Consider the following 19039-nt stretch of genomic DNA (forward strand, 5'->3'; position numbering starts at 1 on the left):
TGGCCTATCACGTCTCCATACTGGGTTCGATGGAGCTGGTTGAGGCTCTATGTAGGGTGATCGGTCGAGGCATGACCAGGTTCGGGGCTTAAGTAATGGCCGGACCTAGATGATAGGTGTTGCAGTGTCCGAAATGAGCGTCATTGACAAGGGCTGCAGTTTTATGGAGATACAGCGTCGCAGAAGCCCTTCTGACCAGCCACAGCGAAGGCACCCTGCAAACACATAGGAGTGGCCGCCATTGTTGGCATCCTGTGAGTGCTGTGGCGTGATGCGGGGTGGGGTGCAATGGGGTGGGCCGCCACAGTGAAAGCGCCCATGGCGTACTTCTAACACATAGAAGTGGCTGCCATTGCCGGTGTGAGTAGCCACAGTGAAAGCGTGCATGGCTCGCTGCTAAAACATAGAAGCAGCCGTCATTTCCGGCATCTCGCGAGTCCAGTGTACATTAAGGAAATAGTTCTCCAAAATGCTAATGAAAGCTCCAACATTGCAGTCAGAGAAAGAAAATTGAAAAATAACCTCCAAAAGTAAGCAGCAAAGAAGACAGACTGACAGTTCACCCCTGTCTTTGACACAGAGCAAATGTTACAACAAGATTTAAAGGCATCTTTATTGCTCATTCACTTTCTCAGTGAACAGAACACCAGTTCTTGTTAGCTCGCCAGAACGGGCCAGTAGGCCTAAAAAAAATTGTTGCTCACACTAATATAATCTGACTAACTATAGCAAGTGGGAGAGTAGATTTTTCGAGGCCTGTGGTCCAAAGAACTGCTGCCTGCTGTGCTGACCTGCTGCCATCTTGCCTGGGTGAGGACTGCAACCTGCACCCTGTAACCAGGTCCAACATAGTGACTCCAAGGACTATTTTTTGTAATTAGCACATAGGCTCTGCAACTGTGAGTTCTACCCAGTCAAGTGGTGCCACCCCAGTCCTGAGTCCTTGGACATGGGCCTGAAAGTGCACAGACAGCCCATCTGTGGATCTAGCAGAGCCAACAGATTCTCTGTGCTGCGTTGTGGAACCCCAAGTAGAATCGGCACATCGCCTCTGCTGCAAGGATTCTTCCAGCGCAAGGACTCTGCATCGACCTTGCAGCCTCATCTGAATAGCTGCTACAAGACACATCCCCGATGCACAACTTCGCAATGCAAGCCACGCAGTCTCTTCAGAACCCGCTGGTGCATGGCGCATCCTTGATTCATGACTTTGCAATCTTTCAGTTTGCAAATCTCAAGTTCTACTGATTGGATTGTTGTAGTTTTGGTCTTGTTTTATTTATTAGAATTTGCTCTATTTTTCCAATTTGGTGTGGGTCCCTTATTGTGTGTTGTTTTCATGTTATTACTGTTTGAAGTGTTACACAAATATTTTACACATTGCATCGGAGTTAAGCCGGACTACACTGTGCCAACCTACCCAAAGGCTGAGCACAGGTTGATTTAGGGTTTGCTTGTAATTCCACCTTGACAGGAACTGTGGTTGCTGCTTGAGTATTGTTCTACCCTCAACCAGTAACACTTTTTCTTAAAATCGCGCTGTCCCGTTCCACAAATTAACTAATGCCATCCTCAAACAGATAAAACCCTTAAAACCTACACTTTCATCAGAACAACATGGCACCAAAGACACAGAGTTGGCAAAGTGCTGCGCATCCAACAACACTCTCACACCAATATATACACTGAAGCTCCCAAGGTAAAGCCAACACTCATGCAGAAGCTGTGGAAGAGAGGAGCCTTTGTGTCCTTCCATCACTAAGAAAAGGCAGATCAACAATCACACGTATAGAGCTTAATTGGATACCTTTTTTGTAATGTATACTGAGAATCCATTTGACTCTGGCTGAGCAATGGACAGTCGACTATCCAATACAAAGGGAAAACTGAAAAACCCTTTGTCTTACACATCCATACACAGTTAACACTCCAATGATCTTCCAAAAGCAAACTCCATTTACTTTCAGACTTATCTGCTCAAGCCACTTCTAAGCTAAACATTACCAGAATCTCTACTGACATCACACAATCAAATTATCAAATGCGGTCATTCCCAGATTTGAAGGAAAGGACACCTCTACTTAAATGTATTCATTCCACTGCAAGAATTCAGCGCCCACCACCACTTCAAGATCAGGTTAATAGGCTCACTCTGGCCTGTCTTTAGTGCAAACATTCATCATGTACCTTGAACCTGATGAACTTCTTCTTCCAGGAATGTAGACCAGAGAGGTAGATCTGCTTGAGAGCTTCATGACTTAGCCGCAGGTCGATGCCATCAGGAGTTACAGTAAACTGAAAGGCTACTGCTTGATGTGCTTCTGCCATCTTGGTTTAATCTTCTACAATAAAAAGCAATAAAGGTTAAAGTACCCTTTAATAAACGTTAAGGTAATTACTTCCATGTTTAGTAGACTTGTAAATTGAATACCAATTATTTTTTAAATATTATGTACACATAAAGCATTTTTAATTCAGGTGAGCATAATTTTGACAGACTTTGAACTTCAGGTCTACAGTAATTTACAAACGCATTGCACAATGGAAACCTAATGATGTAAGTAGTGTAATCCTCCCCACAGAACATCATACTTCAGCGGTTTCCACACAAACCATCTTAAGTGTTTCCTAGTACACCAAGAGAGCACTCTGCCACAGTACGAGTATTTGCTATCTTCTTCACTTTAATGGGTTACACACACTACCTGACTAAATTTGTTGTATGTGCATGAACCGGATCCAAGAGGTCCAACCAAACCACTTGCTCTGATGCATTGACCATGGCGGATCAGCAAAACTTCATTTCAAATCAATCTCTTGGAAAACAGTATGTGACGGACCTGTAAAACGCCTGTGAAAGATACTAAACAAAGTGAACCCACTGAGTGAATGTAATATGCAAACAAGGCATCACAAAGGTTGATGTGAACTTCCAGTTTCCCAATCTTGATAAGCTAGTCTAACCCAAGAAGCTAATCATGAAAGGAACAGGTATACCTTGAATGTATAAGACAGCTTTGTTTTCAGGCAGAATAGTGATTCGGGTAACACAGCAAACCTAGGGACTCAAGATATTTTTGGCTATCTTCCTGTATTGTAGGCTATACTAATTCCTTCAAAATGCCAGATTTTGATTGGGCTGCTATCTGGTTGTAAACACTGCAAGATATGGCATCTGCACAGAGTGGAGTTGAATTCCCCATGTCAGTGCACAATATAGCCAAGGCCTCAGCATTCCATCTACTCCTTGTATTTTATCGACAAGCTTGTTTTCTATACAAGTTAACCTTTACCATAGGTTTCTCTTCTAACCTGCACGGATATATTACTTGATTAAAACTGAAACACCAATCTGTAAATACACCTTTTTCAAATTTCAAGTATGTGTTCCCCATTGTGGTCATGTTCTACATTATATAAAAGTATTTCTTTTATGTGATAAGCTTCATGGGTGTGAAGCCTCAAGGAGTGCCTACCTATGGACTCAAATTTTACTTTGAGAAGTTTATATAGTGACCTTATGAAAATCCTAAAATAACATCATTCATACAACTGAATTGGATAAGAGTATGACCAGACGAATAATGCACGATAGGTGAGGTGAGACCGTCAGTGACTGAGACGAGGATAGTTTCAGGGCTGTGAAAATACTGCAGGTGACTTTGGAATAAGGACAGGCTTGCTTTAATAGTGAGAACGGAATCTGTCAGTGACCTTGAGAGGAGGAAAGACTCAGGCTGATGGCGTGAGGAGAGTCTGTCAGTGACTTTAAGATGAGGACTTGTTCAGAGGAGCTCCTTGACAGTGTGTGCGGCAAGATGCGATATTGGAGAGGTAGTGATCATAGAGCATTTTGGGAGTAGGATGTCTTTCTAGTGAACCTACAAGTTTTCATTTTTAACAGGGAGAGTTGAGGAAAATTAGGTAAATGGTGGGACCCAACGAGTTGAGGTACTTTTAAGGTTGTTAAAGAAGGAAGTAATACCTCTTGTAGAGTAAATTGTGGTTTGAAAGGTGATTTCATGGATTTGTACATTGGGGGTGTAATGTCAAGAGATGAAGTTGGGACAAAAATAAAGGACTTAGGGAGGAGGCAGAAGACAACGTAGAGAATCAGGGGGCTCGTGACATCAGCCAGTCTCTCCCTCTGGGTGACTTCGCATTTGTGGCACATGCCACGAGACAAGTTAGGCACATGAAGAGAAAGGGGAGTGGTAAGGCAGGTGGTTGTATATGGTAAGTTCTAGGCAGGAAGGCACAGCAGAAAAACAGTACAAGGTGGCAGGCAGGGTTTATGAGCAGCAGATTTTCTAGTCAGGTAGTAAACAAGTGTTAACATTAGGGCTTAGGGGTATTAGGATATCACCAATAAATAAAGCTGATGCAAAAGAATGAAGAAATACGAAAGGCAATTCACGCTTTGTGTGAAGCAGGCAGGGAAGATTTATTAAGACTGGAGGTCTCAGGGCAGGCTTGGGTTGGGCTAACAAGACCCTTGCGCAAAGCAGTAAGCGGCGTAGCGGCCATGGTAAGTTACCCCCTCACCTCGGAGTGGAATAAAAAATAAGGTGGGTGCATTAGGAGATGTGACCTAGCCTTAGGCAGAGGAGTCGGAGGCCGAGGCTAATATCCCCCTAGGGCTAGCATTGCAAAATATTAACACGAAATAAGGAGCTCCAATCTCTGCGGAGCGCGCAACGCCAAATTGAGGAGGGAGCCTCAGGTTGAGAAGAGGCGGTGGTGGTGCCAGCTAGGCAGGGCAAAACAAAAGGAGGGTGTGGACATTGGGGGGTGAGGGGGAGGGGCGCATCCTGAATCCTCAAGCTGAAATATAACAAAAGTTTATGGGTAGGATGGGGCAAGAAAACATCCCAGGGTTTTCCTGGGTGGTGGTGTTTTTGGTGGATGGAGAGTCTGGCGCAGGCATATCCATCCCTTGAGGGGGAGAGGAGCGCACAGGAGGTGGAAAGAGTAACGTCTGAGGCTCTAAAGCATAATAGGCGAGTTTGCTTGGGGATGCTTGATGGGTGTGAGCGAGAGAGATTGGGGAGTGAAATGAAAAGGCGAGGAGTGGAGGAAGAAACGAAAGAAGGAGAAAAGCATGGGGCTTTTTTTGGTGCAATGTTGCTCAAGTTAGGAGCTTTAGGGGTGGGGGAATGATAGAAATTCAATGTATTATGATGGCTGGGGTTTTTACAATGTGTTATGTAATTTAATAAATTGATGCTACAAGCCTGTCTTAATAACGTGCCCTTTTTTGCCAAAGTAAAAAATTGGAGTGTGTTGTCATTATGCAATGTAGCGACCCAGGGGACTGTGGCTTCAGCCAGTCTCTCCCTGGGTGACTTTGCATTGGTGGCACAGGCCATGAGACAGGATAGGTAGATGAAGAGATGGGGCGGGGTAGGCAGGCTGGTATACAAGGTAGGTTGTAGGTGGGAAGGCACAGTAGAAAACATTTCCAGACGAGAGACAGGGTTTATGAGAGGCCACCCCAGGTAGTTGAGGGGAACATATGAAGCATTATTACAAAATCCATTGAGAGATCTTAGCAGTAAAACACTGCTCGCCACAAGCAAAGGCAGTATGTTCGGGGTGGAGAGTCTGGAGCATGCTTTTCCATCCCTCGGTGGGGAGAGAACAGGAGAGGGGAAGAGTAAAATCTGGGGCTCTGAAACACAATAGGCAGGTTCGCTTGGGGATGGCTTGATGGGGTGCGATTGAGAGAGATTAGGGAATGCATGGAAAAGGCAGTGAGTGACGGAAGAAAGAAAAGAGGGGGAGAAGCAATGTTCTTAAGTTAGGAGTTTTAGGGGTGGAAGGAATGATAGAAATTCAATGTATTAGCAAGGCTGGGGTTTTTACAATGTGTTATGTAATATAATTAATTGATGGCACGAGTCTGTGTTTTATAAAGGGGTCTTTTTTGCTTCAGTAAGAAATTGGAGTGTGTTGTCATTATGCAATACGGTTGAAGATAGCAAATTTGAGTGAGTATGCAAATGTGCCATGGCCAACGCAGAGGTAGGTTGAGTGAAATTGAAGCGTTCTAAAGAAATTCAATGTTGAGCCTTGAAATTAACACTGCCATTCGCCATTTCCTGCTAATACCACCAGAGAGTTATGGGGAACCACTGCAAGACAGCTGTCAATATACTAACCACTGTCATTCAATGGCTAAAAGAACTATCTCACAAAATAAATTGTAAATATGGTCTACACTGTTCACTACTAGTGCAGCTATCAAGGCATCACAATCCATACAATCAAACCCAGAGTGCTCCTTTAGAAATAAAAAGTCTACCTTCTTAACAAGTATCCTAGTATTGGCCAGAGATTAACCAAGACTGAGTGGTACTCCTAAAATACCAATAATTTATTTTAATGATAAAATAAGTAATCACAGTATTCTGGTTTTGGATCATCAAGTCAACAATTGTGTCGAAATGCATGTAAACTGGATCTCTGTCCATTCAGCTCAGTGCGACATCCACCTATCCAAGCTTTGGAGTGGTTCTCAATTACACCATGTTCTTGAGAACAGGATGGTTTTAGTTACCTGGAGTTAATCTGCACTGTCCAACTGGAGCATTGATTCTGAACTTTTTTTTTTCCTTACCCCAACACAGTTGTTGTTGTCGAGCGTTAGTTGCAAGAGGAGAGTGAGAGAGAATGCGTGCGCTCTTCATCCATTGCTTTTTTGTTTGTCACTAAGATTTTATTTCCACCCAGCCCAGCATACAACGTAGGGCATGGGATCATCCCACTTCATTCATTAAATCTCTTCACTCTGAGACTGCATTTTGTCTGCACACATGTGCAGAGCCACCCAAAAAAAATAATCCACATCAGTGTTATGGCTGGTAGGCCAAGCCATGGTCTATTTATTGCAGTACTTACTGATTCTCATATAATACCGCTTTTAGTGCAGACAATGCGCCCACAAAGTCACAAAGGAGTATAATTAACGATTCCCTTAAAGCTGTGTGTCTGCACTGTTTGCCCAAAGCATACATTTCTCATAATTACTAATTGACAAGGCTGCTTACACAGTGATTTAGCAGTTTACAAAGCTATAATAAAACAAAAAGTAAACAAGCACTGGCGTTGCCAATAGGTCTCGCAGTAGGAAAGTTGGAGCTATTGGTTTTTGTAAATGACATTTCATATTTATGTTTAGTGATTTACAATGCCAATAATTTTAACTTTAGCAAATGTGACACTTATAGCGTTTGTAATGCCACATGTTTTGTATTTACGTGACTTAGATGTATATATCTTAGTAATATAAATGTTTTTTTTTGTTAATTAATTAATATTGAAATAAAAGTTATTTATAATGTATAATGGCAATATTGTAAACTTTCCTAAATACCTTTTATGAATATTATGTTCAGTGTTTTTTTTGGTGAAGAATATCTAAGATTAGAAGTGAAATCTTAAAAAAATGCTGTGGCATTTGTAATAAAGTTTGAAACATTGAGCGAAGATTTTATAAATAGTTGTTGAATTTTTGCATGGATTGATGCTGTGGTGGTGCGGATAGATGTTGTTGCCTGTGTGTGCGCAGTGCGGGTGTGTGTATGCAGTGCCTGTGTGTGCGCAGTGCACTGTGTGCACTGTGAGTGAGGGCTGTGTGCACTGTGAGTGAGGCCTGTGTGCACTGTGAGTGAGGCCTGTGTGCACTGTGAGTGAGGCCTGTGTTCACTGTGAGTGAGGCCTGTGTTCAGTGCGAGTGAGGCCTGTGTTCAGTGCGAGTGAGGCCTGTGTTCAGTGCGAGTGAGGCCTGTGTTCAGTGCGAGTGAGGCATGTGTTCAGTGCGAGTGAGGCCTGTGTTCAGTGCGAGTGAGGCCTGTGTTCAGTGCGAGTGAGGCCTGTGTGCAGTGCGAGTGAGGGCTGTGTGAACTGTGAGTTAGGGCTGTGTGCACTGAGTGTGTGCAGTATGCACTGAGTGCGGACTGTATGCAGTGTGATTGAAGGCTGTGTGCACTGAGTGAGGCCTGTGTGCACTGAGTGAGTGAGGCCTGTGTGCACTGAGTGAGTGAGGCCTGTGTGCACTGAGTGAGGCCTGTGTGCACTGAGTGAGGCCTGTGTGCACTGAGTGAGGCCTGTGTGCACTGAGTGAGGCATGTGTGCACTGAGTGAGGGCTGTGTGCACTGAGTGAGGGCTGTGTGCACTGAGTGAGGGTGCACTGAGTGAGGGCTGTGTGCACTGAGTGAGGGCTGTGTGCACTAAGTGAGGGATGTGTGCACTAAGTGAGGGCTGTGTGCACTAAGTGAGGGCTGTGTGCACTAAGTGAGAGCTGTGTGCACTAAGTGAGGGCTGTGTGCACTAAGTAAGGGCTGTGTGCACTGAGTGTGTGCAGTATGCACCGATTGCGGACTGTGTGCAGTGGGATTGAGGGCTGTGTGCACTGAGTGTGTGCTGTATGCACTGAGTGAGGCCTGTGTGCAGTGGGTGAACTGTGTGCTTGGTGCACTGCGGTATGCTGGAGTGCGCATGGGTGAGCTGGAGCGCACTGCGATATGCTGGAGTGCACATGGGTGAGCTGGAGCGCACTGCAGTATGCTGGAGTGCACCAGGTTGTGCTGGGTGAAATTAGGTATTCTGGAGTGCACTAGGGTGTGCTGGGTGGACTGCGGTATGCTGGAGTGCACATGGGTGTGCTGGATGCACTGTGGTGCGCTGGTGAGGGCTGTGTGCACTGAGTTAGGGCTGTGTGCACTGAGTGTGTGCTGTATGATTGCGGACTGTGTGCAGTGTGATTGAGGGCTGTGTGCACTGAGTGTGTGCTGTATGCACTGAGTTTGCGGACTGTGTGCAGTGTGATTGAGGGCTGTGTGCACTGAGTGTGTGCTGTATGCACTGAGTGAAGCCTGTGTGCAGTGGGTGAACTGTGTGCTTGGTGCACTGCGGTATGCTGGAGTGCACATGGGTGAGCTGGAGCGCACTGCGGTATGCTGGAGTGCACCAGGTTGTGCTGGGTGAAATGAGTGCACTAGGGTGTGCTGGGTGCACTGCGGTATGCTGGAGTGCAGATGGGTGAGCTGGGTGCACTGTGGTATGCTGGAGTGCACATGGGTGTGCTGGATGCACTGCAGTGTGCTGGGTGCCTTGCGGTATGTGGAGTGCACCAGGGTGTGCTGGGTGCACTGCGGTATGCTGGAGTACACTAGGGTGTGCTGGGTGAACTGCAGTATGCTGGAGTGCACATGGGTGTCCTGAGTGCACCAGGGTGTCCTGCGGTATGCTGGAGTGCACCAGGGTGTGCTGGAGTGCTGCGAGCTCCGCTAGGAGGTGAGTTGGGATGCAATGGGGGTCGGCGCCGGCACCGAGATTGGCTCGTGCCGCAGGTTTTACACTCAAAGCACTGAAAGCAGTATATGTGCACTGGATCCGGCTGGATGTTGCCAGAGTGAACAGAATTCCATTCCGATTCAGGCCCGCCCCCCGGCTTGGATGTCTCCACGGGGGTCGTGTCTCTCGGCTGCAGCTCTTTGCATAAGAGTTTTAACAGGGAGTACAGGCTGCGTGTGCTTCCCTTTTGGTCACTTATGTGATAAGGAAAGTTTGGGGGGTGGGGAGGGCATCCGGAAGGGGTGGAAGTTCACTCATCACCCTGGCTCCTGGGGTGCGGGCCCTTCACCTGGCCTGCGGCTCACAGCTGCCTATCGGGGTGAGGGCGGAGGGGGTGCATGCGGAGCCCTCGGAACCAGTAAGGGGGCTCTTCACACCCTACAGGGAGGGGTCGTCTCAGCAGCAAGAGTCGTTTCTCCCCTCCACCCCCGGCTGGCGTGAGGACCGCCTCTGTCACCATCAGGACAATGTCCCCTTATCCTCCCCGTGGAGAGGGGCTGATTGCAAAACCCTCACACCCAGGCCATTGTTGGATGTCCGACTCCACCTCACATTCAGGCGCCTCAACACAACAACAAGGCGCTGGCGATACTCTGCTCTTTATTTTATTTGATTAGTCGCTGTTTTCTATAGCGCGGACTTGGCTCGTGGGCTTTAGAGCGCTTTACAACAGAACAAGATATGTGTCCAGGGTATCAAACAAGTAACAACTGCAAATTAGTAACCGGAAAATAAAGTGTAGCATCTGACCTTGCTAAGAGAAAGACATTGGAAAGTTTGTGTTAAACATACGAGTGTTTTGAAATTAAAAAAATCGTTGTGCTCTGCAATGTGTGGACGTAATGTGTATACTGTCACTTATGACTGCTACGGGCTCAGTTCGCGCTACAGAAAACCTAATGTAAATAGATGTATACACTAAGATATGAAAGAGGCGGGTGTTCCCTGTGTACACCCACACACTCTGAAACTCATATTAAGACGTCCCCAACTCACTCGGTGAAAAGCTAACCTGGTTCGACCACCCCTTCCATCAGCTGAACTTGCCGCTGCTTTCACCTGCCGCCTGGAGGCCCCGTCTCAAAAGTCGAGAAATTGAACGTGATTGCTTTGGGGGAGCGGAAAGAAGACGAAGCCATGCAATATCGGAGACCATGACAGTAGGCCAGGCCTAGAAGTCTGAGCAGAGAAGCACATAGCCAGAGAGCTGCTTGTTGCTCACGAGCTACTCATTGGAGAAGCCTGCTCTTTCTATATAGGGGCATTTATTTCAGAAGTTCTTCAATAGGTGCCAGTGCGCATCACGAGAATTATAGGCGTTTCAGACACAATAACAGTATTTAGGAGGTATACAGTTGTTAAGATATATGTTACCAACAGTAAGTTACAAAAATACAAAGTTTAGGGTAGGTTCCACACAACAACATATTCTATTCTGAGAGCTAGAATGTTCAAGTTCTTTGAAACTATCTAGACAGAAGTCGAGTGGATAAATACACACACTGAAACAACTGGCTGACAGAAGCCATGAATGAGTTTTGTAATAAGACTGAGCTCTGGAGATGCTACGATTGTTAAGAGCAAGAGCACAGTGTGAGGGTGAGGGGGCAACGCAGGGGGCAGGATTACAAACGCCACGGGAGAGGGGAGCAATTGGAGTGCGGCGGAAGCATCAAAGGGCTGGGAGAGGAGGAAAGGTGGGAGGGAACACGGCCTCAACAAGGGCAGCAAAGCGCTGTACAAAACCCGAAGATGGCAAAACCGTTCATTATTCAGAAGATTTGTAACTCGAGTTTGGGTGATGGTTACACTTGCTGTTGAAGCGCTTAGAAATGGTAGGATGAGCTGAGCTGCTGAATAAAAACAAATGGATTTTCCTGCAGCCTTTCATTGGTGCTCAGCATATGAAGCATGCGGTCGGGAGATTAGTTCCTAGAAGCTCCCTCCATGTTTACATGGTGGGAGCAGGGATACGCAGGCCTACTCTGTAGCTCCAGGGGTGGGTCTCTTAGGAGCTGTAAGGGAATAGGTTTCCGTGTATACGTCTGTTCCCATCTTCATTTGTAAAAAGGCCTCGGCTAAATAAAGTCAGAAAATGCTCCCTCAGGCCTGCTTTTCCTAGTTTTATTATCGGCGGAAGGAGCGGCGCATCTAGAGTGAACATCGTAATTTAGCAGGCTAGCCTGGCGGACCTCTTAGGCACCGAGTTAGTGTGTAAAATAACTAGCTCTGATTGTTTGCGTTTGAAGCCGTCTTTAAGGACCTGCTGGCCACATTCAAAACAAATGGCCCTTTGTAGCTTGGTTTATTACGGATACTGCTTTCTTCTATGTTTATTAAGTGGGGTGTAACCTGCTCATTCAGTTCAGTAACATGGCTCGGTGATCACGTGGTAGTGCACGTGCCCTTTTCATGTGGTAATTTTCTGTGCATCAATTCGGCCAGGCTCTACCTTACAAAATGTGTAGCAGGAAGGCATAGTATTAGCCCAAAATTAGTAATTGCAGTTAAGATGCAAACTGCATGAATGGGAACGAAATTGACTAATGGCTGCAAATACAGTAAACACCAAAAGCATGGTCTGATTTCATATGGTTGTAACGCATTAAAGGCAAACTTCTTGATGTGGGTCGTAGCCAGATAGAAAAGTACATACAATACACAGTGGCGAAAGTTTAAGAGTGTGGACAGATTATTATATATATATATATATATATATATATATATATATATATATATATATATATATATATATATATATATATATATATATATATATTATAAGCTTAATGCCCCTTTTTTGTGTGTGGAAAGGTGGGTTGTGTGCACAATGCACAAGAATGGCTGCTGCCTTTTTATTCTTGCTTGCGTTGTTCTTTGCACAAGTCGCGCTATCATTAGTTCGGTTTGACACATGGTTACTGCTGAAAAACTGTACATTAATCTTTCACGTCAGTTTGAGGACCGAATGGAACATCAACAGCTGGCTAATCAGTCCTCGTGTGAAGCCATTATTCGACGTTTTTTAAGGCACCCTGGTAGCAATTCCTGCTCTTCTAGCCCTGCGGTAGTTTTCACTTATTTGCCTTTTGTCACTGATTACAAACAACAACGTGTGGCTGGATTCATTAGACAAACCATGTTTCTGTGAGGGTGAGGGGGCAACGCAGGGGGCAGGATTACAAACGCCACGGGAGAGGGGAGCAATTGGAGTGCGGCGGAAGCATCAAAGGGCTGGGAGAGGAGGAAAGGTGGGAGGGAACACGGCCTGGGGGAAGCTGGCTGGGGAGGGGAGGAGAAATGCAAGTAAAGGGTGTGCGCAGGGAGAGAGAGGGGAGGTGCTGGAGCTGGGGAACAGATGGCTTATGGCCCAAAAGCGTGTGCCTGTGCCCACGTGAACTCTAAGAAAACCGCTCGAAAAAACCCGTGGTTTCACGAGTATTTTGAGCTCTTGAATTCTCGCCATTTTCCAATGGAAAAGGCGAGACCTAAAAACGTCTTCAGAATGCGCTTACATCTAGTTCACTATTTGACGACATCACAGGGTGGAGTATATAGTCAGCTGATTTTATAACTGCTGCAATTTAAGTTAAATCACTCGATACAACTAAGGCAGCATTGTGAAAGATACTAAAAAGTGGGTCTGGTGGCTCAGTGGACTAATGTATCGACTCTAGAGATCTGCGTTAGACCTCATGGTTACAGGTTTGAATTCCTGCTTCAAATTCACAGTCTTCCATCCTTCCAAGTTCAATAATATGAGTACCAATGAGTTATATAACAATATATTTCTGCTATACAGTGTAGTGTAGCTCCGTAATCGTCTTTTAATGGTTTATGAAGTACTGCTAGCAAAGCCAAAAGATATGGCTTTAATGTGTTAAAGCATTCAGACACAAGCAGGTACACATTATATTATGTGCATTAGCACATTAAAACCAGACATATTAGCTTTTCAAGAGGCATTGCAACAAATCATAAAAAGGAAATAGCAAAGCACACCACACAAATTCTATCAGCAATTTAATGTAACATGTATTGTGTAGCTAATGTTTACTCTTTAGGGCATCTTAGTGATTAATGACAGCTATTTATTGGTATCCAACTCATTTTATTGACTTCAGGAGGAAGAAATGCTGAGAAGACTAGCCGAGATTGACTTTGACAGAAAGCAATATAAGATGCTTTTCGATAAAAACGCACGTACGGGCCGCCATCTTAGAATGATTTTTGTTACACTAGACAAAAACATTCAAAGATGGCCTTCACTGCATCAACACACATGCGGAATTCTTGAGATACTTTAGCCAGATGTCATCACGTTCTACCAAATGTGTCAGCCATCTTGAAATGGTAAAGTTATATTGAACTACTGCAAAGGAGACCAGCACCATCAAAGCAAATAACTGTGCAGCCAAGACTAGACCTACAGTCTTTGCCAATGCTTGACATAATCTACAAGTTTCTCAAAGGATCAATACTGTTTACTTGAGAAAGTAGTAATCCCGTACCCTCAGAGACCATACTAGGCAATTTTGCACATAGAAAACTCAAGCTGGTAGTGATCACCTCATTAAACTGGACCAACACCACCTCAGGACCGGACATCGCCTTTGCCATTCCCCAAGGATACAAGATCTCCAGGAAGGACCACCCCACACGCCCGGGAGGAGGAATCGTCATCATCCACCCTTCGCCTGAGCAGACTCCCCGACGAGCCCACAGACCGGATGAAACACCTTCACATCAAGATGCCAGCCAGCCCTACCACCACCCTCCGAGGAACCCTCATCTATCGACCCCCTGGACCCTGCGGACCCTTCGCCAACTCCATCACGGACATCATCTCCCTGCATGCCATCGCATCCACCAACTACACCCTGCTGGGAGACAAACTTAAACCTCGAAAACCAACTGGACGCCAACACCACATCACTTCTGGACAACCTCCACAACATTGTACTCTGTCAGATCGTAACCGAACCCATGCACTCAGCAGGTCACACCCTCGACCCCCCTCTAACAGGAAACTCCATCACCTTCAGCCACACTACCGAACTCCCATGGACAGACCACCAATACATCCACTTCACCTTCAGATCACCCACCATCCACACACAGCAGCACCTGCTCCCACAAAGAAACTGGACCAAAATCCCAGATGACCAGCTCACCTCCTTACTCAGCAACTCCACCCCAACCCTCGCTGAAAATGACGACCCCAACACCGCAGCCCGAACCCTGCACAGAATGATCTCCGACAGCACCAACACCATAGCCGCCCTCAAGAAAAACAACAACACCCAAGCCAAGAAAGCCAGTGGGTTTACCACCGAATTCCAGAGTCAAGACGCACCTGCTGCCGCCTCGAAAAGGCCTGGAGGAATTCCAAATCAACAGAAGCCCACAACAACTTAAGAGCCACCACCAATGCCCACCACCAACTCATCAGAAAAACGCAGAAAAAAGCTATCTTAGACGGAAACTCCACACACGCACACAACAGTAAAGAACTCTTCAACATCATCTAGGAGTTCGCCCAACCCACTAGCGAGTCTACTGACATCCCTCCCTCTCGTCACCTTTACTATAAACTTAGCACCTTTTTCCACCACAAAATCAAGAGCATCTACGACCACTTCGACGAAGACAACCAACACGCTGAACCCTCACCAACCACCCCAGACAACCTAAAGCCAGCGATTGACAACTGGACAGCCCTCACCACAGAAGACACACTGAAGACAATTAAGTTAATGAAGTCAATCCACTCCTGTGCCCCTACCACATCTTCAACGGAGCCACCACCATCGTATCCAAGCTCCGTCACACCATCAACCACTCCCTGGCGACCACCTCGTTCCCCGATGACTGGAAACACGCAGAGGTCAACTCCCTCCTGAAGAAACCCTCGGCAGACCCGACCGACCTCAAAAACCACAGATCCATCTACCTGCTCCCATTCCCAGTGAAAGTCATTGAGAAAGCCATCAACAGCCAACTCGCCACATTCATCAAAGAGCACAACATCCTCAACTCCGCCCAATCTGGCTTCATAAAAAAACGCAATCTGGAAACCGCCCTCCTAGCTACAACAGACGACATCTGCACCCTACTAGACAGAGAAGAAACAGTAGCCCTTATACTCCTCGACCTCTTAGCTTTGTTCGACACAGTCCCTCACCGCACCCTAATATGCAGATTCCACGATGCAGGGAATCCAGGACAAGGCCCTAGACTGGATACAATCCTTCCTCTCTGGCAGAACGCAGCGGGTCAGACTCCCCCCTTTCCTCTCGGATCATGCTCCAACCACCTGCGGAGTCCCCCAGGGGTCCTCCCTCAGCCCGACACTCTTCAAAGTCTACATGGCTCCGCTCGCCCCCATCGCCAGAACCTACGAACTTGACATTGTGTCATTCGCTGACAACACCCAACTCATCCTCTCCCTATCCAACGAACCCAACACCGCCAGACACAACTTCCGAGAAGGCATGGATGAAAAACAGCTGCCTACAACTGAACACCAACAAAAGAGAAACACTCATCATGGGCCCAAACCCTGATGCCTGGAACGACACCTGGTGGCCCCTGACCTCGAAAGCCCGCCCACCCCCACGAACCACGCACACAACCTGGGAATCATCCTGGACTCTGAGCTCAAAATGGACAGCCAGACCAACTCTTTGTCTTGTTCTGCTTCCACACCCTCCGCAAGACTTTCAAATGGATCCGCCTCGAACATAGAAAAACCGTCACTTACACCTTCGTCACGGGCAGACTCGACAACGGCAACGCACTTTACACCGGAATAAACAAAAACCTCACCTGCAAGCTACAGAACATCCAGAATGCCACCGCAAGGCTGGTCCTCAACCTGCCAAGACACTGCCACATCTCCCAGCACCTGCGCACACTCCACTGGCTCCCCATCGAGGCTAGAGTCACCTTCAAGATGCTCACCCACTCACAAAGGGCCCTCCACGACACCAGACCAGGATACCTGAACAGTCGACTCAAATTCCATGCACCCCAAAGGACCCTACGATCAGCCCAACTCTCCTGCGCCGTGGTCCCCTGCACCAGAAAGACCACATCGGAAGGCCGCTCCTTCTCCTTCCTCGTGGCCAGAGCTTGGATCGCCCTTCCGCTCCACCTGACAGACAACATCGCTCCCCATCTATGCAAGAAACCTCAAAACCTGGCTCTTTGACAGACCCCCTCCTTGATGGACTGGAACCTGCACTCCTCAAACCCCTGCCCCCGCGCTTTGAGACTCTTACGAGTGAGTAGTAACGCTTAAACTCCTGATTGAATGATTGAAGGTGTATTAATGGATGCAAAACGCACCTAGACCCACTGTTTGACTAGTGTCAAGTAACTTTGTTTCATTTTAAATGCACGCCTGAATGTCAGATTTCCTCAAGGCAGATAAACACAGGGATGATCATCTGTAAGGAGGCGATTGTAAAAATCATGGCCTAGGCAAGTGGCTGCATTGTCTCTGAGAAATGCATTTATAATAGGGTCCTGGATGAGGTTAGTGTTGTGCGGATTAACCAATCTCAGAATTGTTTATTTGGTAGTATGTGCACCTAACTCAATAAAACAAAATAAAAGGATGAAACAGTGAGCTCTGCAGCATACAGGACCCAGGGTCTGATTAGATCATAAGTCTTCAAACTGTGGGGAGAGCACCCTTGGGGTTCTATGGCTGCGTTCCCAGGGGGAACAAGTGCCATAATAAACACTTGTAAATGAAAAATGGCCTGGAAGAGTGACTTTGCTTACTATTCGTGCCTCCAGACTGCATGAAGCATTTGAAGTGCAGCTTTAATTTAGACTCCCCCCTTTCACTCTGGCACAGAGGCACCTCAAAGCCCCATTAACAATTATGGGGTTGTTGTTGTTACAAAGACAAAACATACAAAAAGTACTGCAGCTGTGGTCCTGCACGCTGTAGAGGCAGGGCAAAACATGTTTAAAAACAACAAACTATTCTTTAGTATTTTGTTGGTTTTTTCACCTTCAGGCAACTGCATATATAATAATGCACACATCTCAAATTCAACTAATTAGTCGGCAATGGCCTCTTTTAGGTTGTGAAACTTCAACTGGTTAAAGCAATCATTGCAAATGTCTGTTTGTGAGACCAGAGAGACACAGAACTGAATCCTGGTTGGCAATATGTGGAATATGGACTTGTTTATGTGCCCAGCCTGTAACAAAAAGCACCGTGGATATGTACATTTTATTTCAAAATTGTGTTACACAGTATAAGATAGACTGCTACATTATGATGTAATGCTTCGGATAAAACATGCACTTTAAAAAATATACATCAGTAATACGTAGCGAGACCGTACCGGGAGCAAGCAATTTTATGACGCTTTCCAAATCTCAGCATCCCTACATTAACACTCAAAACAAATATATTCACCATGCTTACATTACCTATCAAAACGAATAAATTGACCATGAATATTCAAGTGACTCCAAAACCTAAAGCCGGTACTTGCTCCCAGCTAGACTTTACATTTGGAGATGAACCAATTGCACATATTTACATACCTTTCAGGTAGCAGATGGTCTAAGGAAACTATGTGTGGGACTATTGTGTTTTTTTAATGAACAGAGATAGTTTCTTCTCCTGCGGAAGGTGGGAAGAGACGAGCTCATGTTATTTTATATAATGTGCCATCACTACCATTAGTGCAACAGATACAGTGGCACTGGTGCAATGGTGAAAAGGTGCACTATACACCAATTATGGTTGTGTAACTAGCAAATAGGGGGATGTGGAGCCATTTTCCATGCTAACCATGGGGGCCAGGTCAATATTGATATGCTGGGAGGTCACATGCAATGGAGCACCAAGATGAGGGGCATTTTCGATAATTTTTCTTTAGCACAAAAGGACAGACAGCATGCTTTTCCCATCAGGCCTTGGAGTGATGGCCTAGTGAAGTGGGTAGCGGTCTACATTTCATTGGTGCTGCAGGTGCAATGGAACTGGGGCCCAGTGGTGGAAGGTACCAATCAAACCCCAAATTTGGCTGTTTCCTATACTTCTTTGCTTGCACTACGGCCCAGTGCACCCTCACTGTGCCTCGGACCAATGGCCTAAGGGGGGTGGGGGAGGGGAAGGGGGGGGGGGGGGGAGGGTTAAATGAGAAGCGACTGATTAGCATGGGCCTCACAGAGAAAATGGCACAGTATGGGATGGGGAAAGATGGGTCCACATATTTCAACAACGAGCAGATGAGACTTTTCACTTCGCAAAACAGTAGCTCTCAGTAGTGAAGCAAGTTCGGTTGACCCGAGGTCCACGAGTTTGTGGGGTTCACTGCATCACATTTTTAACTGTCGTACTTTACCAAACAGGCATGCAGTTAAGTATCCTTGCCACCATTATGGCCAAGGTCACCAATGCTGCAAAAAAGTGGACAACACGTGGGAGCTATTTTTTTCTGAAATGGACAGTGTTTCAAGATTGGAGTGAGGGCTGGCATGGTGGGGAAGGCGTGAAAGAGGAAGAAGGACTGTTACTTACGGGCACACCTATGATTAATGCAGCAGAGTGTGAGGGGCTCACAACACCCAAATTACAGGGAGTAGTGTTTTTTGGTAGAGTTGTGTTTTTATTTGATGTATTTGCTCTTTTATGAATCCCACCGTCAG

At 46.2% G+C, this 19039-nt stretch overlaps 1 protein-coding gene across 4 annotated transcripts in view; it reads right to left on the bottom strand.

Moving 5' to 3' along the window:
• Positions 1-19039, bottom strand: part of CPT1A (carnitine palmitoyltransferase 1A) — a 404991-nt gene that overhangs the window by 354475 nt on the left and 31477 nt on the right. For all 4 annotated transcript variants that reach the window (XM_086957836.1, XM_086957839.1, XM_086957840.1 and 1 more), the window contains exon 2: positions 2188-2342. In XM_086957836.1, the coding sequence (XP_086813962.1) occupies positions 2188-2328 (141 nt within the window). In that variant the 5' untranslated portion in view covers positions 2329-2342. The remainder of the gene's footprint in view (positions 1-2187; positions 2343-19039) is intronic.

The sequence above is a fragment of the Lissotriton vulgaris genome, chromosome 2_1 (assembly GCF_964263255.1).
Source record: "Lissotriton vulgaris chromosome 2_1, aLisVul1.2, whole genome shotgun sequence".
Lineage (NCBI taxonomy): Eukaryota > Metazoa > Chordata > Amphibia > Caudata > Salamandridae > Lissotriton > Lissotriton vulgaris.